Source organism: Anarrhichthys ocellatus, unplaced genomic scaffold, assembly GCF_004355925.1.
Source record: "Anarrhichthys ocellatus isolate YVR2014 unplaced genomic scaffold, GSC_Weel_1.0 scaffold12, whole genome shotgun sequence".
NCBI lineage: Eukaryota > Metazoa > Chordata > Actinopteri > Perciformes > Anarhichadidae > Anarrhichthys > Anarrhichthys ocellatus.
Window position 1 is genome coordinate 1320787 of NW_022280042.1, and position 27180 is coordinate 1347966.

At 41.8% G+C, this 27180-nt stretch overlaps 1 protein-coding gene across 1 annotated transcript; it reads right to left on the reverse strand.

Moving 5' to 3' along the window:
• Positions 1 to 3215: 3215 nt before the first annotated feature.
• On the reverse strand, positions 3216 to 27180 carry LOC116386126 (anosmin-1). The gene is given in 15 exon segments (XM_075447374.1): positions 3216 to 3530; positions 5409 to 5509; positions 5511 to 5530; positions 7697 to 7913; positions 9121 to 9287; positions 9592 to 9619; positions 9621 to 9666; positions 10905 to 11012; positions 12906 to 13032; positions 13847 to 14052; positions 14995 to 15124; positions 15755 to 15939; positions 17597 to 17819; positions 18112 to 18213; positions 26980 to 27180. Coding segments are annotated over 15 exon segments (1914 nt in total). The 3' UTR covers positions 3216 to 3477.

Below are 27180 nucleotides of genomic sequence, written 5' to 3' on the forward strand. Positions count from 1 at the left end.
AGACAAAAGACTGGTCTTGTTAGATCTCAGTCGGCAGTTGACAGCATTGACCATCACATTGAAATGGTAGACAGCTTCTCTGTTTAACCAATACTTCCTCCTGGTGTGGGCAAGACACTGGAGGACGTCTGTTCTGTACCCTCTTGACTTAGCTATCAAATGTACTTCCCAAAATCTACATACAGACTGTCTCAGTCTGCTAAAGGAGGTGGAATGTTTGTATAACTTATTCTAGGCCTTTCACATTGGCCTCCCTGATAGAAATGGAATGTGTGTCCAAGAGGTGGTGGAGGACTGAAGTATTCCAGGCTGGTCCGATTTAAAAGGCCATCACTGGAGGAGGAATCCCAGGAAACTGTTCATGAACTCTTTGAGGAGGTGGGGTTACAGTGTAGGGGCGCAGTACAACGTCGATAATGAATGAGGATTCGCCTGAAAGAGGAACACTGCCAAGTGTAATGATGAATTCCAAATGTTTCTTAGACAAATGGTTCATGAGTCATGAAAGGGTGTGATGCATCCCACATGATCATGTTTAGGGGGTTGGACTATGAGTCAATATTGGCATGGAGACGTGTTCAGGCTTGGACACTTTGTGTAAATTTGATAATGTATGTCCAAGTTATAACAACTGCCTGTTTCATGGTGAAATGTTAATGGTGTTATTGGCATGTAAATGTCCACAGGATTGAACACTTATCTTACCTGAGAAATTTGGTGCAAACTGGACACTGAAGTTAAAACTTCCTTTTTCATGGTGAAAGGCGCTTTTTCATTTTGCTGCCTCGCCAAGGTGACAAAGCTGCATGAAAATGCAAATGTGTGATACATTTTTCTCGCAAAGATCTTAAGATTGAAGTGAACAAATTTGATGTCGATCTGATTAAATCCGCAGTTCGTTAAAGTTCACATCCTATAAAAAGCCCTGAAATTGCACATGATATTCAAAATGGCCGACCCCTGTTGGGTTAATGGTATTCCTTCATATGGTAAATAAATACCTAAAAAATGTGATACAGCTACCTGGGTCCCTGCTGCCAGCAGTCTGGAACTACCGCGGGGTGTAATGGTGACGGCGTCATGCTACTTTCTCTTCTCTCAGTCCCTCCCTCCAGCGTGGAAAGCATTTTTATTCTGGCCAGAGAAAAAACTTGGAAATGGTCATAAATCCTTTGTAAATGTGTTTTTTTAATCATCCAGGCCGATCGATTCGTCATCCAAACTCCCTGCACAGTGTGTCTGTATGCAGCCTCCTCCAGCAGAAGTTCATTAACAGAGCAATGGGGAGACGAGACCATAGCTGCTCCTAACACTGTCACAGCAACTATGGATCTCTATGGGCAGAATACAGGACATGTTTTGTGTCTAAAGCGCAGTGGTGGGCCGTCAGGGCCAGCTAAGCCTTCTCTGCTGGCCTCAACAGAATCATAAAGTTATAGCTATTTTATAATTTAATCATTTTTTTCCCTTTATCTTATTTTTTCATTGCACAGCTCCAGTCTTCCTCTGTTGCTCTGCTTCCAGCACAACTTGTTTTAAGGAGAGATTCAGCCCGGTGATGCGTACGCCGGCCGGTGTTTCGTTAACGCTGGCCGGTGTTTATTTCGCTGGTCGGTGCTTATTTTTCGCCGGCCGGTGTTCCGTTAACGCTGGCCGGTGTTTCGTTCGCCGGCAATTTTATGTGACTGGTTCTTGCCATTGTGTTAATTACATTGATTCTGACTTGTCCGTTAATGACGAAGCATCCCGTCATCGCGGGGTTATTTCGGTTTTTTGTTATTGTTCCAGGTTCAAAAGGTCACACATCCCGTTGTCTGTTACGTGAGCACAGTCCACCGAAAACATTATATTTCCCACAATTTAAGCTTCTGCACTTTCCAAATGCATTAGTATTATTCAAACGTATTGTTCGGTTCTTAAGCCTCGTACCAAACGGTTTAATACGAATACGTGTATTATTACAATAACAAATAACCATAGCTCAGTAGGACAGCACAGAAGGCCCAGGTATAAAATGCACGGCCCGCCACTGCTAAAGCATGTGAGGAGCATTAACTTGTCTAGCTGTACCTGTGACACACACACCATGAAAAAGACCATTAGTGTGTGGATATGCATGGGAATGAGGTATGATGCAATCATTGCTGAGCTTTGAGTTTGTCTGTGTGTGTGTGTGTGTGTGTGTGTGTGTGTGTGTGTGTGTGTGTGTGTAGAAGAGCAAACATCCTTTACCACATACTGTATTCCCGGGGGGTTATTCAAACATTTTGTTTGCACAACAACTCAAGAATAATGGAGGTAGAATTAGACTGCAGATCTTTGTTTCCTCACAGGAATACAGGCTCAGTTACACCATCATTATCAATCCTCTCAATGGACAAAAGGTCACTGCTGGGTAATAAAAAACAATACTGATGAGGGAGCAGAAAGACAAAAGATCAAATAATATGAAATTAAAAACAGCACATATTGACATGGAATTTATCTTTAGAGGAAAAACAACTGTGCAGGGTCTCTCTGGGTTTATAAAGGCTGAGCACACATACAGTACAGTTGTGTTTACAGTAGACACTTGTTCAGACACAAATACACAAACTAATAAATACAAACAGTATATACAGCATGTACAGAGTACAGGAGAGCTACGTGTCATTTACAAAACAACAAATCTCATCAGTGAATCAGCTGCAGGAGGTTTTGAAACATACTGAATGTACCACTGGATGACACCTACAACACTACACAACACCATCAAAAGGTCTGTGTGATGGTACAACAGGGAGTTAGGGCTGGGTATCAAACCGACATACTTCTTGATGAACTAAACTTTGGGTAATGTATTAATGTATCTGGATTACACCCAGCCCTACGGGTAATAACACTGTAATAACACTATGGCTACTGTATCTACATGCTATGATAATGTGCACACACATATCACAAACAAGTCCTGAGATGTATCTCTCAGAGGAGCATACAACATCTGGAACTAGTGCATACAACTATACTGTTGTTTAAGAGTGAATGAACTCGGCTTTCTTTCCAAAAAGAGAATGTTTGATATTCCATGTTGTGGATTCATTGTATCTAAATGTCATATTAAGTGGTATATCTCTATGTTATTAGTATAAATCAGTGAGACTAGTGGTTGATGATTGGCAGCCTGGGTTAGGTATTTCGGCAGTTATTGTGTTGGCTCACACTGTGGCATAAAGTGTAGAGGGCAAGAGGCTGCCAATCATGTCAGGAATGGTTTCTTTGATATGGAAATTCTACAGTATGTGTAGCAGCTTCATCAATAACAGCCCAGTCCACTGTAAGATATCGCAGGGAGAGATTCAAATGTGAGCGATGGAGAATTCATCTCTATCATGAACCCGAGGCTGCACTTGTCATTACTGATCACTGTTCTGTGGATCCCTCATCATCCTGAGTTTGAGAGACTTGGTTCATGCAGACTGATTGATTGTCTGGGCATCAGTGCCTCTCAATGATTGGGAGTTTCTGGTGATGCTTCCTCAGCCTGTGTCCTGAAGGAGGAGAGACAAGGCATGTATTAGTAAAAAACTATATGTCATTACTATTCAAAGAAATGTATGATGTTTTCTGTTTAGGGTACATACAGGGTACACAAGTATGCAGATGACACCGAATTATATCTATCGATCAAGCTAGACATACCAACCATACTTTTCTCGTGATTACGAGATACTGATCTTTTCTTATAAGGACGAGATATGGTTTATATTATTTTTCTCGAACTGCGCTCCCGTCAATTCATCTGGTGAATGTCTGTTGTCTGGCCAATGAGCTGCTGCTCCTCAACAGAGCAAAGACTAACTTTTGTAGATTCGCCGCCCTGTGCATCACTGAAACCTGGCTTGGTGACACTTCACTCCATCTGCCGGGCTTCCAACTCCTCAACAAGGTATAATCAGCTTCTACATAAGCAAAGGTTGGTGTACAGATGTCACAGTGTTGAAGAAAACATGCAGTGCTCTCATAGCCACTGCATGAGAGCACTCATGCAGTGGGAATACAACTGCAAACCGTTGTATTCCCTGTGGGTGTTTTCCTCGTTCATTCTGGTTGGTGTTTACCTCCTTACCACCTCAGGCCTGTGTTTGTGAGGGGTTACCACACTGACCAGATTACTACCGTGGAACACAAACATCCTGACTCCCTGCTTATGTTCTTGGGGCCTTTGACAGATCAAACCTCAGCAATGAACTTCCAAACAGACAGCATATTAAACCATGGATAATAACACACAGGACCAATGCTTTACAACATTAAAGGATGCCTGTTTTTCTTTTCCCCATGCTGCTTTGGGACTCTCTGATCACTGTCTGGTTCATCTTCTCCCGACCTCCAGGCAGAAACTAAATTCTGCTAAGCCTGTGGTCAAGACTGTGAGATGGACTAATGAGGCAAAGTTGGAGCTACAGGCCTGCTTTGACTGAAAGGACTGGAATGTTTTGAAGATGCAGCTACAGCCCTGAATAAACTCACTGGCACTGTAACACCTTACATTTTTTGAGGACATCAGGAAGTTTGCCTCAGGAGCTGCTCACAAAATTATACACTGCAATAATGAGTTTGTTCTCTGCACATCCATCACTGTGTGGTTTGGATCGGCCACCAAAAAGGACAGGAACAGACTACAAAGGACAGTCATGACTGTACAGAAAATTGTTGGTGTTGGCCTGCTCTGCATCCGGGACTCAGGCAGAAAACATCACTGCAGGCTCGTCCCACGCTGGCCACAACCTGTTTGAACGTATCGCCTCTGGGAGGCGCTAAAGAACACTGTACGCCAAAACAACCACACAAGAACAGTTTTTCCCCCACGGACCATCAATCTGATGAACACTTAACATCAGTCATACACTGTCAATGAACCTTTAACAGCAAAATATACACCGCTGACGTTATCAATTTAATTTTTTTTTAATTGCAGCAGTATGGACATATGCACAGATAATATGGACATATTATCTGTCACTGTCAATATAAATCCTACACACAGTAGAATGTATATCCATTGAGTATTTATTTCTTTGCACTATTTTCTTTACAACTTACAGAACATTTGATTTGTACATAGACGTTTTATTTCCTATTATATTTTTGGTCATTGGTGCTTTTTATATATAACTAATGCTTATATTTACGCCTGTTTTCCACTATGAACAAACCCCATCCTTTACCTGTATCTGTACAGCTGTGTTGCCATTGTCCCTAGCTGTTATTTGTACTTCTTTGTAAGTACATTGTGAGATGTGCATGCATACTTGGCTAAATAAAGCTGGTTCTGATTCTGATTCATTCAAACCTGATCTTGAAAAACAAAGAATCCTTCTGTCTCTGCAAACAGTCTTTTATCTTTCATATCTGTCATGTCTTACTGTGCTTCAGGGTGCTTTGGTGTGCGGGTGTCAGGAAGGACCGGCTAATTGCAGGACCTTCCCCCTCTGTTGTAACGGCCTTGACCTCCAGCTTGTACAGCCACCACCAGAATATTACCATCCTGAAAGAGAGGAGGATGAATCAGAAGACACATTTTAAAATCCTCACGGTATGTCAAATTGTAGGGACGTTGAAGACTCAAGTATATAGGACCCTAGTGACACTGCGATCTGGGTCCAGATACAAACCTGAATCTGCATTAAAGCTGACAGACACAGGGAGGGCAACTTCAACCAACCAACATTTAATGTAAATTTTAACATTCAATGTCATTTTTACCAGTCAAGTAAATTTAATATTCATGTTTTGTAATTTCAAAACTCATCTTTTCAATTATAGTTTCCCCAAACAAAGTTCTAAATCATCTTTGAAACCATCTGCATAAAGTAGTATGACTCTGGCCAGGCAATCCTTTGTTTCTTTAAGCAGTTGGCCTACAACAAGTCAAGTTGAAATATTCAGAAAATAAGTAAGTTTTTCTAGTCTTCCAACATTTAAAAGCGCTTTAACACTACATGTCATCAATAATATATTTCTGGGAAGTGTCCCAGTAAGAATTATGTCAAGTGGTACACATTATAGGGCAAATGTCCTCGCAATCTCCCTTTTAACCTCAGTGAATGTTTTTTGGAATCATTATATTTCATATACTATATGCCACAGGTGTCAAACTCAAGGCCCGCGGGCCGAATCCGGCCCGCCACGTCATTTTATGTGGCCCGCGAATCCGCCAGCAAAAAAGAAAAAAAAGTTTTGTTTTTTTTAATTTTGGAAAAAAAATTAAGTTAGACTTGAAAATAAAAGTATCCCAATGGTCGAAATTATGAGATAGAAAGTTGAAATTATGAGATAGCATGTTGTCTGTGTACTGACATTAAAACTATCACAACAGGTGAACAGGAGAGGCAACAGCCCGTAAAGAGTGATTGAGTTGAAAAAGATGACAAATAATCCCAAAATGTCCACGAAGAGAAACATTGATGCAGAGGGAAGAAGATGTAATTTAAGATGGGAAAGCGAATACATGTCTGTGCTTCAAGGAGAAAAACGGGTCTGTCTTCTGTGTTATGATGCGTGTCGGTGATGAAGGATACAATTCACGTCGGCATTTTGACACCAAACACAGAGCTAAATTTAGCCTCCAAGAAAAACATAAAATTGTCCAAGAATTAAAAGGCAGACTGCAATCACAGCAGAATATATTTACAGAAGCTACAGCCCAGTGCACGCTAAAGGTATGTGAGCAGGTGTGCTCCGACCAGATACAGACTTTTACAAATGTCAGTTTGTGAAGAAACACCATCGCAGACCGAGTTCAGGAACTAACAACACAGCTAGCTAAGAGACGAGATACATCATCTATCAATGTTTGTAAGAGGCTCAAGGCAGACCTGACTCTCAGTGAGGAGCTCTTGGATGTAGCTGCCATGCACGGGACGACGGCAGGGAGGGATATTAGTGATGCAGAGAGGTGACAAAAATAGCTTTGAACAAAGTTAATGTAATAACTTGTGTTTGATGATATTTGTCTTTGTTATTTTCTTTAAAAGTTTGATCTTTGATAGAGTAATGTGGGTTTCTTAACCCTAAATTAAAATGATTTATGTTATTATAACAGAAATGTGCTTAAATATCATTTTTCATTTATATAACTGCATGTACAATATTTTTACACTTGAATAAACAATAATCAAAAGCAGAGACAGTTATTTAACAATATGTTAGGAGTAGTTACATTTACACAGTCTTACAGTTACAACCGGCCCTTTGAGGGAAACCATGATGCTGATGTGGCCCGGAGTGAAAATGAGTTTGACACCCCTGCTGTATGCCTTCCAGGCTATAAAAGTTGGCCCAAGTGCTCACTCTGTCTCTTTTTCCTATGGCTCACATCCACCCAACATCATCATCTTCTGTGTTTGCACCCTCAACACCTCCAAAGCACACATGCCGCACATCTGTGCACTACTTTTGTTTGCGATCGATTGTCCATTTGAGTTGTGTTTGTTTTAAGTAGACCCTTGCAGGACACCCTCCTTGTCACATTCCCTGACACATACCTGCAAAATAAGTTAGCAACTCCCCTAAAATTCTAAGAAAAGAATGAGGACCTGTCTCTAATTTATGCATAACTCATAGTAGTAGGTATGCCCCTTTGCTCTGTACGCACAGGCAAACCTTAGCCAAACTCTAGATTGATACTAACACAGTTTATGAAAGCACTGACCGGGGGTAGGATCTGGGATTGGGACACTTTGTCAATGTTGTGGCGGTTGGTTGAGATGACCTCCGCACAGGTCACCTGGTAACCTGTCAGCTGCTGGTGGGGCGGGGCTGTGGACAAATCCCAGCTGAAGATGGCCGTCACGTTACCGCCCGAAACTTCAAAGGACGCTGTCAGATTGGCAGCCTTCACCAGGACTTTCTGAGGGCATACTGCTGGAGGAAGTACAGCCAGGGGTCAAATGAAGATATTAATACCTGCAGGTTTCTTTTGTAACGGGACTCATTTTAATATTATAGCATTATATATTTGTTCTCATTTGACAGAGAGGTCCAGGAAACTCTGCTTGGATCCGCAAGAATGAAATGCCTCCAGGCTGCTGCTACAGCTTCGCTCCGAACCGTTGCTGCCAGCCAGAGCACTGTCACCCACTGCCTTTACACCTTTCTCCTGCACATACTTCAGGGACTTGTGATTTGTGAGTACAAACTAACATTGCACATGTACTTTATTTTGATAGCTGGCACTAGCGAGTCAAGCTGACCTTGTGTTTCAGGCCATTGGCTCCCAAGCTGTGACTCAGACCTGCATAGCTTTAGTTTTGGATAAAGTATTTATATTCTTTTATTTCAGATGCAGTGAGTGGGCTGACTTTTGTTGAGTTGAGTATTTGGTAAATACGCTATCACGCACAGAACATGTGTCAGTGCTGTGTGTCTGTATGTTAAGCTCAGTTAAGAAGGTTCCAGAATGAGTGGAGCTGTGAAGGTATGCTGTATCTTCTGTAGCTGTAAATGGCTAAAGTGAAAGGTTAAGTATTTTGGAATTATTGATGACAGCCTCCCGACTAACAACGTCATTGCAGAGCCATAGCGCCCACCCTCAAGTTCCCCCCCAGATAGCTATATACAGTATATATACAGTATACAGTATATATATGCTTATACAAAAGGTATCCCTCTCAAACTGCCCTTTGCCTGTATTATCCTATGTTTTCTTATTTGTCTGTGTTCTGGACTGTTTGTGGACTGTTTGCTCACGCATGTGCAAGCATCCAAGAGGAAGCTACAACTTTGTTGTATGCCTCTGCCAACCAGTCATGTTGCAGTTTACATCCATGTCTGTGCAAAATGTCATCACTTCATCATTGGATCCTATTAGAAATGTGTGTGAAATTGTCATAATTATCATATGAATTCTTAAGATATGGCCCAAAACGTGTTTTGTGAGGTCAACCAAATTCCAATCAATTCAACCTTAAGTGCAAGTCGAGGTTTGTGCCAAATTTGAAGAAATGACCTGCAGGCAAATACGGCTAAGAGAACAAGCAAACATAACATAATACGATGCATCAGTTTGACTTGAAAGCTAGAATCACCACATTGCATATTTTTATAATACCTACGTTTCCGGTTATCTCATCTGTTTCTCCGGGGCAGGCGATGGGTTTGGGACTCTTGGCCTGGATGGCGGCACAGGGAGGAGTGAAGAAGCTGGCGCTTTGTGACAGAGGATGACTCTTCTTGCTGACCAGCTGCAGAAGGACTTTATACTTACAGGAGAAGAGCAAGCCGTGCAGGCTGACAAAGCTCTCCTAGATCAGACAAAGACAGTAAATGATCACAAGATCTGCTCTCTACATGCATCACATCCTCTGTCAACCTGTAGCTCTTGTAGAAACAAAGCTAAAAGGCTGATTGCACTGATGGCTGAGTCACTTTCTACAGCAAATAAGACGTCATCCATCAAGAATGCATACGCTCGCTCGGCCACAACAAGATTTACAAATGTGTCCATGAAGTCTGCTATGTGTCCTGCAAGTACAATATAGATGTTTATATAAATATATTTGACATGGATGTTCACAGTGACAGTGCTGTTTTATTTGAATAAGTCACCTGTGTTCTGGTCTTCTCCATGGGTCTGGTTGTGTCCACAATACTCTGGTCCCCACCGGATTCTGTAGAATTCAGCTGAGGAATTTATGAAAACAACACCGTTCTTGTTCAGCCTGTCTACAGCAACGAATAGCTGTACTTAAAGGACGAGCCTGAAAGTCGATTCTTCTCCGTCTGATAAATCCACAGCACAGTCGTATTCCCACATCTAAACTTCTGACGAGGACGTTTTTTCTCTAAAGTAAAGCTTCCCTAACCCTAACCCTTCCCAGACTTTTCTCTATTCAACACACAGAGGAAGTTGACACTGATCCTGGTAGCATGATAGCATAACAAACCAAACTAATTTATATTCCCCCAAGTTGCTTTAATTTACAACTAATTATTTGACATTAATACAAGTCAAACATGTATACAGGTGTCTGACGCTGAATGTGCTTCTTCTGTCTTTTGCCAGAAACAAAACAGAATTTTCAGTTTTTTAATCTTTTATTTCACTCTTACTTAAATGATCAAATGAAGCACCCGATGTTATTGTCCAGCAGCACACAGATATTCCCACTTCAATTACAGGTGGAAGTGAAGAATATTGCTCTTCTACTCCAGTATTGAAACCAACAGCCCCGGCTGGGTAACCTCAGGCTGAATTTCTGTCCAAAACGACAAAAGATATTTGGAATATTTCCACTTGATGTAATGATGAAAGTCAAGGCAGCCTTTAACAAATGTCAAATGTCATGCTAGCACTGGAGTAAAAGTCAATATGATTCATGTCTGTGGATCATGAATGTCTGTAGATAATTTCATTGCGATCCATCCAACAGTTGCTGAGATATTTCAGTCTAAACTGAAGCGGTGGACCAGCTGTGCCTCTAGTATATTCCACCCAGTGTAAACATCTTACAGGTTCAATACAACATTGTAACAAGCAGATACAGTATCTGAATTAAGAAATCAATCCATTTTACGCAAACATTACATAACATTTGATTTTTGATTCCCTATGTTGTAATTTCATTATGTTTTCTGTCCACATGACATCTACTGCACATCTTCTCATCCAGGGAGAGTGATGGAGTATGTTGTACAGATAGTAAAGCCCTCAGAGGAAAACTTACTGAGCAATACAAATGAATTGAATTGATAGACATACTGAACATCTCACTGTCATCTTCAAACAAAGTGCCTTTGTGCTGCAGCATTACAGATGTTTTTTATACAACTTACAGGTAGGAGTCTTTACTGTGTATGTCAGAGGAAGACTAACTGCCTCATTCTTCTGGATGACACACATCCGTACAAAGCGTACATACCCGTGCTGCTTTGCCAGTACACATGAACCCGGAGCTGTCCATCCTGGTAGAATGGAGTCCCCACATCCAGACTGGCAGCTGTGGGGTTTCTTGGAACAGTGCTGGTGACTATAAAACAGACACAATGGAATTAAACTGCATGGGGGGGGGGTGGCCTGTTAAAGCAACACATGACTAATTTTGAGTAATGAATACTCCAATTTATTGAATTTACAATAATGGACTGAGTAAGGATTAAAAGCATGAGAAGAACCTTTAGTCAAAATACGAGACAGAAACTGGAACTCATAGAGAGCTGAAGTCCTTCCATCACTCGCGGTCCAGGCTCTGTTTAAACTCAATGCGAGCTCTCTGAGTCATCTTACATGCTCACTAATATCCCAGTCTCCGTTCTGACCACATTCGGGATGTGATATTTACATGGGACATGGAGCCACCTGGATATTCTAAACACAAGAATCTAACCTTTCTGAGATACATATCTAACCACAATGACACATTGCCATGAATTGCTTTGTCAATATATTGGCATGTGTTTAATGTCCTTTGACTCTCAGATAAAACAAGTTTCTAGGACCTGTTTTTTCACCTACGTAACTTTTCAAAAATCAGGCACGTCCTGTCTCAAAGCGATGCAGAGAAATAAGTTCATGCATTTGTTATTTCTGGACTAGATTAGTGGCTCAGGTTTATAGTTATGGCTGGCTCAGGTTTATAGTTAGGGCTGGCTCAGGTTTATAGTTAGGGCTGGCTCAGGTTTATAGTTAGGACTGGCTCAGGTTTATAGTTAGGACTGGCTCAGGTTTATAGTTATGGCTGGCTCAGGTTTATAGTTATGGCTGTCTCAGGTTTATAGTTAGGACTGGCTCAGGTTTATAGTTAGGGCTGGCTCAGGTTTATAGTTAGGGCTAGCTCAGGTTTATAGTTAGGGCTGGCTCAGGTTTATAGTTAGGGCTGGCTCAGGTTTATAGTTAGGGCTGGCTCAGGTTTATAGTTAGGACTGGCTCAGGTTTATAGTTAGGACTATACCTCCATTATTCTTGAGTTGTTGTGCAAACAAAATGTTTGAATAACCCCCCGGGGATACAGTATGTGGTAAAGGATGTTTGCTCTTCTACACACACACACACACAGACAAACTCAAGGCTCAGCAATGATTGCATCATACCTCATTCCCATGCATATCCACACACTAATGGTCCTTTTCATGGTGTGTGTGTCACAGGTACAGCCAGACAAGTTAATGCTCCTCACACGCTGAGCTCCTCTCTTCTCTTCTCAATCTCCTTCTGTATGAATTCATGCATATTTATTCATTCATTTCAGGTATTTTTGTGTTGAAATGGACATTTTAAACGAAAAAAAAAAACGAATAGGATTTGTCATTTGGAGATGTCGAATAGCAAACATAATTGCTGGTATTCTATTCAAGACTTGTGAGACCCTTTGTCAAGATCAAATAATCTTCTGGGGACCATGAATATGTATGCCAACCTTTAATGTTAATTAGGCCATGACATTGTAGAGATATCTTAAGTAACTACCAAATGTTCTAAAACATTCCTATTTTTTTATTTTAAGAAAGGAAGACCTTTACATTTTGATTTAAAGTTTAAAAAAAATGTTTTGCTACGTCACGCTCATAAGTTTGTGTGTAGAATTTGAATGTTGTGTGAAGCTCTGAGATACGGCGGATCAGAGATGTAACATCCCAGCGGGAGAAAGTCTCTCCCAAATGTGCTCTTTTTTTTTTCAAAGCACCATAGAGAGTGTTTGATCAAATTTAAAGATCATACAAATGCATTTTCATAACCAAAAGGAAACCTTTACTGCAGGAATGCTGACCACTTCAACCTGTTGTATTATAGAACATGTGAGAAAGAAGCATTAATCCTTGCAGCAGACACAAAGATAAGTTATTTTCTTTCACATTATAACAAGGTCATAAAGCTGATATTCCAAATGCCAAAGTCTCCTTTCTAATCATGTATAAAGACTTACTGCGCTGTGTGGGGAAGTGGAGGACGGCACGGGGTCCTTTCAGTTGAGTTTGTCCCCAATAGGACACAGCCTGGACCTCCACACTGTAGCTCCTGTTTGACCGCATGCTGTCCAGCTCCACCTGGGTCTGCACACACACACACACACACACACAGACGCACACAAACACTGCATAAAAAAATGAATTCATTCACATGACAAACAATGACATGAACGTCTTAACGTAGAACTGAATACCAGATAAGACATTTTTCGGAGACCAAAAGGTTCCGGACAACACCGTGGTAGAGACCTGTCAATCACTGTGTAGCCCCGCCCTAAAGCATACCCTGCTTTATGGTCATGTGACTCTAAATGGACCATAACTTACATCATGCTGTACTGAAGAATTATTGCATACAGAGCCAACAGATCCACAGAGCCCTCACACAGCTTTAAAACAACACCTCCGTCAAAATGTTGTTTTATGTTTGTTTTATATCGACTCAGCATTCAACACAATCTCCCCCATTAAACTGATATTCAAACAGGCTAGAGAGTTTTCCTCCTATAGCAGAATGATATCGTGTAAAGCAGATATTAATACTTTGTCTCCTGGGAGCAAAAGCACAATATCGTGGTAATGATGCTTTTGTGTATCATCTGGTGGCTACGGTGAAAGAAAATGAAGCAATACAAGACTTCCTGACAGTATCTTATTAACTATGACATTGAGTTGATTTGGTCCATTTTTTCATTCGTCTTTCCAAGAATATAAACTGGTTGGAAGAAAATACTCTCACTCCTTGAGTTGTTGAAAAATAGAATTGAAGCATGAGGGGATTTAGTCATATGTGCCCTGATCTATAAGACATGGCACACACATGATGTTAGCAGAAGATGAAGGCTAGACGTAAGCAGTGACATTTTCAGAGCACTGCAATATACGTGTCAGTCCTCACCTCTCTGACTGTCTTCCCCCTCTTGGTCAGGGATGAAGCAGAAGGATTCCCAACTGCAGTCCAGCTCCAGCTGACCTTGTAGTGGTGGACGGGGACATCGAGGTCAGTGGGCACGCTCCACTGGAGCCAGGCCGACACCGCCCTGCCCGGGGCGAAGCTCATGTTGGCCACTCTCAGCTCAGAGGGAGCCGGAGGATTGCCGGGGTCTGAGGGGGGGGGGGGTGTTGTTTATTGTCATACACTTGCAATCACTGAGTAATATTACATAGCAAAAATATAAATAGATTATTAGTAAGGATCATAAATATGAATGAAATATGGTATATACATATACAATATCTAATATGAATCGTATATATGGCTATGTATTGCATGTAACTACTACTAGTTGCATGTGAAATTCTATACTAACAGGCTATGTGTATGTGAATTGTTTTAGTACATTCTAAACCTTAGTATTAAACTGGCATGAATATCCCACAATGCCATGCGGTATAGACAACAACGTTCATAACATACAATGGTGGACGGCTCTGTAGTATAAATAATGTTGCAATTTCAGTGAAAGTACATCATTTCACTTTGAAACAAGTAAAATGTTTTTCAAATTAGTTCAGACTTCATAATTCTGATGAATGATTGTTTGGTCACATGATGTTTGGCAAGCAGGCTCTCAGGATGTGACCTGATATTACAGCTAAGAGTTACATTCCACACGTCATGCAGGCCTGTGAAGACGGGAGTGTATTTCAAAAAGATTGTATGAATGTAACGAGCGGGAATTGACACATGTTGCAGCCTTTTATAGGTAAATGCACAAAGGAGGAGTAAACTTTCATATTTTACATATATATACTTATAAATTACGACCTATGGCAAACATTGTATCTATTTATTAAAACTTAAAGGCTTTTTCTTTGAAATCACTGAATAAAACATAAACCTGAAACAATGATGTGAAGCCACTAGGAACAAATTGATTGATAAAGTAATGAAGTGTGATATAAGACAAAAAAAGTATTGCTCTGGAGTCTGTAGAATGAGGCTTCAGAATACTTACTTTCATAACTATAGTGGCTGAAGAAGAAATAAACACCCTCTCACACACACTCACACACACACACACACACACACACAGACAGCCTGACCTCTGCTGGAGTGGATGTGTCTGCTGGGCGTGGTGAAACCTCTGGTCCCATGGGTGTTGACAGCTGCCACTCTGAACTGGTACCAGCGACCTGGCCGGGTGTCAGACAGCCTTGCTCCCTGCTCTGTGGTCTGGAAGCAATCAGACGGAGTCTTTGGTTAAAGAAAACTGAGAGCGTGTGATGTTTGGAAAAAAATGCTTTTCTGAAATTTGTTACATTTGGAAATAAAATCTATTTCCCACAATCAAAATAAATATTGTGGGAAATGTATTTCCACTGCAGTGTTACTGTGTCTTTCATCAAAAGCCAGGTGTGTCACCTTCATCTTTCAATGGGGCAATTATATATATATATATATATATATATATATATATATATATATATATATATATACACAGACGACTGAGGTCTTCTCTGTTCATCAGTGCAGCATAACTACCTTTTACCCTCAATTAAAATACTCATTTAAAGCAATAGTGTTCTCAGTCGAATGCCATTAAAGCACAATTACAAGGCACACTGCAGTCAACAGGCATTTTTAATTCCATTTGTGCCTCAGTCCCAGAGATTTATGAGTCTTCTGAACTCAGTTTTTATAGCTAAAAGTCTTCAAGAGCAAAACCTCGGAGTCATATATCAGGACCGACACACCAATTATTTTTAGTTTGGCCATTCAGGAACTGCAATATAATGAGAGCAGTTGTGAGTCCTCAAATATGTCCTCAGATTTGGATGTGATATAACGGCAGACACCACTAACCTGTGCAACCACCTGCCAGGAGGTGGCAGTGTCCTCACTGGGCTGGATGCCAAAGTTCCACCTCCTCTGCAGGACGTAGACCACCGGCTCAGCTGAGATGTTGAAACGGGAGGACCAGCGCACCTCCAGCTGACCGGACGAGAGCTCTACAAAGCCCAGCTCCTTCCTCGGCTTCAGCGGAGCACGAGACAAACATGAAACACACATCCACCAGAACCAGAATCAAAGCGAGGGGACGTTTTGTTTTTGATACATATACTTTTTGCTTTTTCATGGTGATGTGATGCTGCTTGGACCTCATTTATCATCCTTAATTTAACAGACAGCACAGAATGTTTATCATAGTAAAATGATTCCACTATGAGGATGTTTGGCAGTGATTCCCAAAGTGAGAGTCTGTCTGGCAATAAAGGGTACAATTGTGCTGTATCATTAAAAAGTGCATATCTGCAGAAACAAGCATACGGTGTCCACTGCTCCAACCCACGTTAGATTTGGGCCAATAGAAACCCTGATATGAGTGTGATACACAGCAAATTAAGTTTTATAAACTTAAGTTCTGGAAAGAGGACCATGCCCCTTTCCTCTTCCTCCATCTCTTCCTCCATACAAAGTATTTAAGCACAACTGACCCATTGACTTCCTCTTGACTCAGCTATAACATCCATATCCCCCAACCCCTTTTGCTTTCTATATTTCTTCCTCCCTCTTTCTCTCTTCCAAAGAGACCCCCAGTTCCCACCAGCCACCGGACGTCAGCGGTCCATCAAGGCTCTCCTCCATCCATCAATGCAGGACCCTCTTTACCCTCCTCATTCCTTTACCCTATATCCCTTCATCCCACGACCCTCATCACTTCATCCCACGGTATTAACATGATTCAAATAAATAAATATGTGTTTCTGTTCATCACTGAGAAACTATTTCGGTTGAAACGTGTCGGAATACAAATAGTTTCAGTGGCAAGAGTACAAATGTTTGTAAGAGCATCGTTGTTGCTGTTAAGAGCGGGTCTTTGGAGAACATTCTCCCCAGTAAGGTGTCCCTGGCCCTCATAGGTTTGAGAAACCCTGATACATGGTGTACGATTGTGGTTCAGAGGTGAGCAGAAATCAGAATGTTTTGTAAGAAAGGCCTATATCAGATTGGAGTCAGCTAACTGAAAGTCTTATTCTATGTCCCTCATGCACCATCTACTGTAATTCTGTGTCCTAGCAGGGGGACATCCAGCTCTCAGTCAGGTCAGCCAGCGTCCCTCGGGGTTGTGGGGATTTACAGCTTTACTCAGTGCCACGGTGTGAGAAGACAAAATGAATTTCCCCACATCAGTCCTCTCCTATCATGTGTGCTACCATCAGTGGGGCCTGAACATACTGGAGCCAGCTCACAGTTCTCTTCTTCCTGAGCTCTCTTTGATCCCTCTGCCGACAATAAAGGCCGAAGTAGGGCTGACTCAGACCTCATGTTTGTTCCACCTGGACTTACCTCATTTATCTTTTCGTTCTTTAAGTACACGGGAATATTCGCCACCTTTTATGTGGATGTCAGATCAGTACGATGCATTGTATGCAACTCATTATAAAACACACTTCATTCAAACTCGACGGAAACTAAATAAAACTCACTAAGACCATTAGTCTTTCCACTGTTCCAATGATTCAGTTTCTGTAGACATTGGAGGGGAATTTGATCAAAAGGTACACTGTCAGTCTCTGCATATCGCTGAATGTACGACTCAGCATATACACTGTAAAATCTACCCTGCAAGATGTATAACATGTCCTTTCTCCACACTAGCTCCTTACATAACTGTAGCAGAATGTTTCCTATGGCTCTACTCACCCTTGTAGGGGTCTTTGGGGGACTGGCAGGTGTGGCCACAGCCATTGGAGCAGCATTTCTTCTGAGCCGAGCACTCTCGGTCACGATCACAACTCTCCACGCAGGCCGCCGCGAAGCCGCTGGCTCGTTGTGGTGGTGGACAGCGGCCCTGCTTCACTGCCAACGCTGTCTGAAGGAACTCACAGCTGGTCACACACTCCCAGTGCTTCTTCGGAAACAGCCACTAGATGGTCGGAGGGAGACCGGTTAGCATCATCAGTCCTCTCGTCACCATGTGTTACTAAGAGTGGGTTCTGAACAAACTGCTGCTGGTTCACACAATCTGTTTTTCCTCAACTCCTGATCTGAACTAATGACAGCACATAAATAAAGTTTGATTGTCGATTCCTGTTGAGGTGTTTGTATTAGACCTCCATCTCCTGTTGCCTACGGTCTTTCAGTCAAGTCCATAGTTCCACATAATGAACCATACTCTCACTCCTAGTGCACAGACAGCATACAGCAGTGCACTGTACCTCACACAGCTCTCTGCAATTGCTTTTCCTCTTCATCTCCCAGGAATCTTTGCAGGGCTCCAGGCACTGTGGAAGGGAAAGCAGCGAGGTGAATCCATCTCTCTAGATTATTGAATAAGAGTCAAATGTTTTCACTGGCTTCTTCAGCTTCAGCTTCTCTTCACAGAGAAAACTGAACCAAAGAGCTCTATTACAGGTAACAATAACTCCCCCGGCAGGCTGAGGATCATTTAGACTGAGTTGTATTAATAAAGCCTGAAGGACTGACCAGACGGAGAATTGATCAAACCAGGTATGTCATCTTGCTGTTTAAAGTTTGCTTTTTGTGAAATATCCTGTGCATCACTTTGTGAAACGGCCATCTGACCTAATTGGTTCTAAAGAGCACACATGAGGCAAGCACACAATAACTTTCAAACCAAGACTATTGCAAAGTGAGTTAACCCCTGAGGTGAATGAGTCTGTGTTGGTAGCTGATCAAATGAGCTTTTGTTCGCTTACACACAAGATTTAAGCTTGAGGGGGCGTGTGCAGTCCTGCATGTATGTTCAAATGTATTATTATCATTATATCCCATATAATGTTATATTATAATTTTGTTTTCTGTTCTCATGTGGTGATGAGGTGGTTGTTTTGACTGATAAACTGATTAATCTATCACTACATGTTTATGTAGGCTTTATATATATATATAGGCAGTATATTTAGATAAATATAGGCAGTAGTATATACACACTCTATATTGAATTTATATGTTCTCCGCCCCCTGGGAAAACACTAAAATGCAGCACTATGGAGGTCAAGAGTCCAAATCCCCTCTCAGTACAACTCAACCCAGCTGATAAACCCAGCAGTTTGACTAGTTACCACAAAACTCACTGAAAGCTGATGTGCAGTAAAGAAAAACACATTGCCAGGGAACATATTCCTGTCATAGTAATATTTGTTTGCTGTATTATCCATATAGTGTATGTAAATTCACACTAAAAGTGAGTGAAAGCTGATAAATGCCGTCCTGCGTCATCGGGTTGTTTCTGGAGCGTGTCACCCATTAACAGCATCGCCGTCTTTACCATAAAGCTGAATCCTGCACCAGTAAGCAGAGTGGGAGCCCAGGGGAGCCCAGGAGAGCCCGGTACACTGATTGTAATTTCATGCTGCAGTGAAAAACAGTGGGGAGGAGTGCCAAATCCAAACTAGCGCTTATTAAAGAGACAATGTCCCAGGAGGACACTCCATTAACACCATACACACGTTAAGGTTTGAAAACATGGGATGAACCTTTACTGTTCCAGTGAAAAGCTGATTTTGCTCTCAGCAGAGAAGTGGTCATGTCATATCTGACCTGTTTTCACTTTATTTCTCTCGAATATATAATGCGACACTATAAGCCCACGCTACAAGACAGGCAGACAGGGAGGAAAATAAATCATCCAACTGTTACTTTAACCCAGCAGCACCGACCAGGGTTTCAATGTTTATTTCTAGTAGAAAATATTATATTTTGTCGAAATGTTTACTGCAATGCAACTGGCCGTATCGCCAGTGACAGCTAACCGTATTGCGGGCACTTCCTCGGCTCCTGTCCTCATCCGCCGTTAAAGTAGCAGGCTCGTCAGGAGACGGGACACAGCCCATTGGCTCCCTGACCTCAGTCCCAGCTGCACACAATGCTCACCTGGAAAGGTCAGTCCATGGCACTTTTAGCTTAAATAGACTCTGGAGGAGAAGGTTTCTGGATATGGTTGTTATTGAGCAGTTCCATAGCTTTGATCAGCAAGGTCATCTCTAAGACCGCTCCAGTACACTTCCTTTTGTCATGTAACCATCAAGGTAAATTAAGTTTCTTTGTAATCAATTACCCCCTATGTTCACGTAGTTTTGGGCCGCCCACTGGACTGATTGGGCTTCTGTTTCTATTCCCGTCATTCCATGTGCCTTCAGTCTGACGCCAGTCAGGTTGCTTGTCCAGAGATCCTCGACCTGACTGTGGTACCATGACCTACCGGCTGTTTTTAGTAAATAGCAAGCAATCTCTCTGCCTCCCCATGCTGCCTGACACTCATCTCCCCAGCATCCACCTCTACAACCTCTCCCAGCCTGAGCAGGAGGCTATATAGAGATATATCAAGGACTCCTTGGCAGCAGGGATCACTCGTCCATCTGCATCGCCCCTTAAAGGAAAAGAAAGAAGAAATACTTTGGCTGTGCATCAATTTCAGGACACTGAAAAAACATAGTTATTATACAACAGTCTGGTGCTGGTTGCATTTAACGAGCAGGTCGGCTGTGTGCGATTGTGGCTGAACACTTGCTAGTTCCATTGGACCTTTGTCTCACAATGTCAGTGAGAGAACATAGCAATTTTTGGAATAATAAGTGTGAAAAACCAGACAGAAGTAGACAGAAAGGACTACAAAATGCATTCGAGAGCTACATTCACAATTCACAGAGTATTGTGGATTAAGAGGCCATCAAGATCGAGGGAGAAGGTCGCCAATCCCAATGCAAGAGAAAAGCTCCCCAGGCCTTTACAACTCATGTGAAGGACAAACATACAGGACACCAATGGTCACAGCATATAAGCCGCAAGGTACCGGTGATACCAGACATAGGGTCTGTTTTATTGCACATTCGGCAATCACATTGTCATTGAGAATGCCTCGCTTTAACCCAACATACTTTGATTAGATTCCACAGATATACTTTATTGTGGTCAGTATTATTATTTTGAAGTTTACTGTCTTTTTTCATATAACTCTTCCTGCGATGCAGTGACGACTCCTTGGAGCATGTCTGACAGCCCTGTGCCCGCCCTGCCATCTCCGATCTCCCGTCCCTCGTCTCCACAGGAGGACCTGTCCACTAATCCAGACAGACGTTCCCACTCTCATGCCCGGCGTCAGTTAGTTTTCCGCCCCATTTCAAGCTTAAATCAAGCATTCCATTCCACTACACTGCAAATAAAGCTGACTTGGGGGAACTTTGTGATTTGGTTGAGTGAGATTTGAGATAGCACCTAAGTCCCCACTGGTAGCGAACACAACAGTTATTTTTGTCTTGGCTGCAGAATTTAGGACCAAATTGGAATTGGTTTGGGATCCAAGCTGTTCTTTTAGGTCACAGAACGTGACGTGTTTATTTGGCTGCAGTGTAAAGCTGTGTGTGTGTGTGTGTGTGTGTGTGTGTGGGTGCACACCACTCCTCCATGACCAACCAGAGATAATGGAGCGAACAACTTCTCTGCTGACCGTGCAAAATGCTGTTCTGTTGGTGCTCGGCACCGTTTGATCGGCTGCCCAGACAAACTCCTCAGAGAGGAAACAGGCCCAACTGGTCTTTGAACGTGTTCCAGACCTTTAAACATCCACAGACAAGACCACGGGAACAAACGGCATGCAAATCACTCACAAGTTCTCTTATACGTTTGAAAGTGTGAGTTGAGAGGAGGAAATGAAAAGGATGTGTGGGTCTCAGTCAAACATCTCAGCACAGCTGTAGGGACAATTGAGGTTTACTAATGGCTGCCAAGCGCTACTGAAAGGACTCGTTGCTCTACGCTCGATGCCAATTATACATTTTGAAGTAAGACACCAGTATCAGTGAATACACACAATGTCCCTCCATGGCTCCAATGCCACACTAGTGATGTATTAAGCTCTTTCAAAGAGCTGAATTAAAGTGGACTGTGTGTGTCGATAATCAACTCTGGCACTTGCAAATGGCTGTCTGCCTGGTGGAGATAGTGACAGAAGGATTAACAAGCACTCATTAGCACCAGGGTCCGCGAGGACGACGCGGGGCCAAATGGTCACGAGCCAAAGTGATGGGCTGTCTCACAGCAACCAGCTTCAACCAGCATCTCCTCAGGCCTCTGTGAGCTCAAGAGCTGCACAGGGATGTATCTGTAGTACAATGAATGTGAGTAATCAGATACTGTTGGGAACGAGGTCTGGGATTGCACATTACTGAAGGTTACAGGTCAAAGCCTAACCCTCACTATGACAGCAAAGTGTCCAGATATCAAATCCAAGTCTGGTCCATTTATATCTTCTCTATAATCACTTAAATATGAATGAGCCCATCTCATGAGAATTTGAGATAATTTCTTATTTTTTTAAAACACAAATTCATTACTTCATACTTTATTCCATCTATACTATTAAAGAACATGTTCAGCTGAGAGTTTTTGTTTTACGTTTGTCACGACCTGGCTCTGACAGCCATGACCTAATCAGGGAGACGCAGACAGTTGACCAAAAAGCAAAGAGTTTTATTAGACATAAACAAGACGTCTAACTACAAAAGGTGGCGACAAGCCACGGGGTGATCGGCGAGGGCCTGTGTTGCCAGGAAGGCGGAGCTTTATTCTGGAGCACCAGGCCCAGGTGTCTCCAGTTTGCAATCTCAGGGAACCTGCCATTAAAGGGACACACACATACACACTCACACACACAAGTAACATGGCAGGGAACTGTCACAACGTTACAGAACAAGAGAAACAATATTTAAGCAAGATATTGAAATGATGAAGCTGATGAATCTGTGAAGACTGGACGGTGGAGGGGCACAGCAGCCGTGTTTTTCTGTTGATTTGTCACTTTTTCAAGCAAAAACTAACCCAGCTAGGATCTGAGGCTAGTCCATGACCCAGCCTACTTCCAGGAAAATACGATGGATGAAATAAGACTGCAGGCTAACCCAGCAACGAGAGGGTGACGGTTGAGCTGCATCATGACATCCCAGATCAAGCTGCACCCGTAGGACTACAGTGGGACAAAAGGAGGCGGACTCTGTGTTTGATGCAAGTAAATCTTTAAAAACGCCTCACAACGTTGTGCTTCTGTGAGTATTTGTGGCAGCAGGATGGTGTATGATTGAGTCAAAAGTGTTGGTGAAGCCACGTCCACTTTGGTATGATGAAAGTTGACAAATATGCCAGCTACAGTAGCTTGGAAGATAGCAAGATGGTAACAAGAACTACAACCCTCTGCCGATGGGAGGCTACTTCGCCGGAAGGAGAGCGGGCGTCAGCTTCAGAGACGGACGGCCGTGGGAGTAGCATCATGAATTAGGGCCTCCGTCTTTATCGGTTGTGAGAATCACCAAACAGACCAAATTAACTTAACAAGTAAATGTCACCCAAACAGGCTTTTCACTGCCAAATCCATCTTGGCAGACCGACCTCCACCACACAAGAGCCTGAGGCCAGGCTGGCTTATAACCAGACCCCTCAGTGCCCCGAGTGCACTGTGTGGCCATTAGCTGGTGGTAATCTTATTCATTACAAATGTAATTGCTTATGATAATGGGAATTAATTCATTAATTATTTTTCTCTTTTTCATTTGACCTTTTATATCCTGAGGAAAAATGTAGTTTTAGTACCTATTTACTGTTGAATTTACACTTGATGCATATTCTTCAATACGTTTGAAGAATATATTCTTCAATATGTTTCAATACGTTTACGCACGATATTCTACTATATTATTCCCATAGTTTATTGTATCATATTTTAATATTATATTTTACGTTGTCTATATTTCATATCCCGGAAGGGGCGGGACTTGCTCACAGCCGCTGAGTGGATCAATCAAACTATTACAACTAATAAGAAGACCGTATTAATAGTAAAAGTCCGTTTTGAACCCTGGCCTCCGGATTGCAAAAGCCACAATTAAAGCAGTACGCAATCATATACCTTATCATCTTCAGGGACATTCATGTGTAGCTACATCCTCACAAAAGAGAGTGATACAAGTCATCTTAAAAGACAGTGTAAGGTGATCGTCTTCTCTGGCAAATCAATATGCGATAGTCCGATCTGTACAATTCTCAATCATCTGGCAGTGAATGAAGACAATCATACGGCCTAAGAGTCCACGTCTTGCAGTGCAGTGACAGAACCCAATAGTTGTATTTACACGACTATGATTAAAAGAGGCCATTTTAAAAATCAATGAAGGCAGGCAAGATGATTATAGTATCAAGAAAATGACTATTTCATCTTCTGAATACTGTGCCATTCACAAAGATTTTTGTTTTGGTCTGGCTTTACTTTTGACCGATGGGTTAGAGAAACGTTGGGACTACTGGCTACAAGAAACAGGAGGAGGGGATCATTACCAGAAGGTTTGACTGCTTTAAATCGGCTTAAACAGCGGCGTTTTTAACATAAATCAGGTGAAAATAGAGGCGTTTAATGTCACTTTTGACTTTCCATAACACCTGTGTGAACAGGTAAATTGATAGGCTCATTATATCACTAGCACGATAGATCTGACTATAATTACATGTGAAAACATATTTTAGCCCTATTATTCCAGTAGGATTGTTTCCAACAACTCCAGAGCCTTGTAAAGTCCAACGTTCATGAAAACAGATGTCATCATTTGCAAGATTCACAACATCATTTTATCTAACAAAATATTTTTGCTTCACTCCATATTTCTTGGTGTCTAGCCTTTCAAAAACATTCAGTGAAAAACATATTTTAAAAAACAGTTTGGTCTCCTGCATGCAATACGCACCTGTTCAACTCCACCCCTATTTTGGAGCAAAACCGCCTAAAATGACATACCCAAATTAAAATGGCTGTAGCTTCTGAATCACTCTGACTATATGCATCAACTGAGGCTAGAAAGAAAACCCCCTAAGGTTCCTTGGAAAAGTGTCAGAAAACCTGTCGGTCATACAGAAACAGAGCAGTGGGCCTTTGAAGTCAGTAAAAATTGAAGATGTTTGTCGGCCTAAAATAAAAAGTATCTTTCAGTATAAATAACTGCCTGTGGCTGTATCTGTACAGGTAAAGGACAGTATAGGGCTGTAACTACACTATCAGTGAATAACTGCCTCAAAGTTGAAGAAGATTGGACAAAGTATGACCATTCTACAGTGTTTCTTCCATGAAGAGATCCAGGCGGAGCTCTAAAAGGATATTTGGAGATCCAAATGGACACACGGTAACCAAATGATATTCTGACACACTAAAGGTGTTTCTCCCTTTATATTTTGATATTATATTATTTTCCCTTTATTTTTAGCCTTTGCAAATTGCAAAAACTAAGTATATATGGTCGAAGACGTGGTGTGTGAGTAACGGACTTGCTGCGCGTAATGGCTGCGAGTGTTACACTCCAGATAACCTTGAACAGTTCACTCATTAAAGACTGATCAATGTCTGGGTGTCAGAGCTGAAAGCACTGAAGATATTTTAGAAATATTTTCCTATATTGTGAAATGTATAAATGTTATGCTTAATGAACACATCTCAGGTATTTCCCCATGAAAACACATACATTAACAGGGTGTGTTATAGAGGAGCTTTCTGTATAAATGGATCACCTGTACCACAGTTATCAGTCAGAATGATAATGTTGTGATTGGTATCATCCCTGAAAAGCCTGATGGGAGCATCATTTGTATAAAAACTCCTGCAGCCTATGATTTGACATCAGCGCTGCACAAAACCGTCACTGACTCAATTTGGCAGAATGCTGAGAAGTGTAAGGCAGAGAATGGAGAGTAACATCTTCCATGTTGCATGTCTGGGATCAAGGAGCAGGGAGGTAGAGCTGCAGTATACCTGGTTGGGTGGAGATACAAGGCAAAGAATATCAAGACAGCAGCACTGGCCTTTATAATTGAGTCTGATTTCTCTGGTTTGTGGACAGGACCATCACTCTGTGCAGTTGTCATCGCTTTAACTGAGTGGACTGGAATGCTGTCCCCATCACTCTGAAGCCTGGAGCGAAAAGGGGACTGCTGCATTATCTGTGTGTGTGTGTGTGTGTGTGTGTGTGTGTGTGTGTGTGTGTGTGGAGAGATATAGTTACTGACAGAGGAGGAGAGATCTGTATGAACAATATAATCAGGTTAACATGCCTGATGGTCTGCTCTGGTCCCTGTTGGGCCAAACATTTGACTAAAAGGTTCATGTCTAAATGTATTCAATATATTTAAAAAGAAAATTAAAAGTAAAACTAGATTACATTTCGCTTTATTTTACAGTTTAGTACGTAAATAGTGTTAAATATGTAATAAATGATGCAATGCCAGTCTTTTGAGATATTATAGGACTGACATTCTTTTATATTTAATATTCAAACTCTGAAATTGAATCCACATTAATCAGAGTGGCTCTTTTTAGTAGTCACTCATCAAAGACACATTATGAAAAAAACAACACAAAAAACATACAATCAATAGCAGTAATACATAATAAATAATAACAATCTATAATCACATGGTTGGTATTTTATGGCCTGAGACTCAATAGATAAAATAATAACTATTGCTAAGATAACAAAGTGAATATAGAAAGTGCATCGAAATGTTACGCCTGAAATGAAAGCACCACTACTGCTTTACCTTTAGTGTTTAATGCACAGAACAATGGCCTTCACACCAACCATTGTTAACCCTTAAACACATATCCCTGTGGAGCACATTGCTTCTTTCTACTCAGCCGCTAGTTTAATTCCACTCACGAGAGCATAGAAATCAAACTGCAGAGATCAAGCTTTCAATTGACTTACAGTGGCATTGCCAATTAGCTGCAAAGAAGCCACATATATGCTGTTTATTGAGATTGAGATTTCCAAACTCTAGTCAGCTTCACGTCCCTTGAGGTTGAGGTCATACTTTCATTCAGAAGAATGGGAACCAATATTTGCTGCACTCAGGCATTTATGGAAGAAGTCAATAAAGTGGATGTGGTTAGTAATGAAACAGAGGGAGGTTCTGGTCAGCATGCTCCTTTATTTGTCTAAATGTACTTTGAAGTCATGTCTTGGCCCTCTAACGTGCTAATTATGATTATTGCTGGTATATGAACACAATACCTCGCTATGCGTCTGCGTCCTTACCTGCAGCGGGGAGGAGAGCGCCGCTACGCTGTGCAGACTGAGGCAGCGCGAGGAGCACGTCGCTCTGGACACGCTCTCCAACCAGGACTCCTCATCCTCATCTTCATCTTCCACTCGCTGCCTCCTGGCGCACACGTCTGAGTTGAGAAGGAAAAGAATCCACAGAGACAGGTGCGTAATGATAACGCCGCGCGCCAGCAT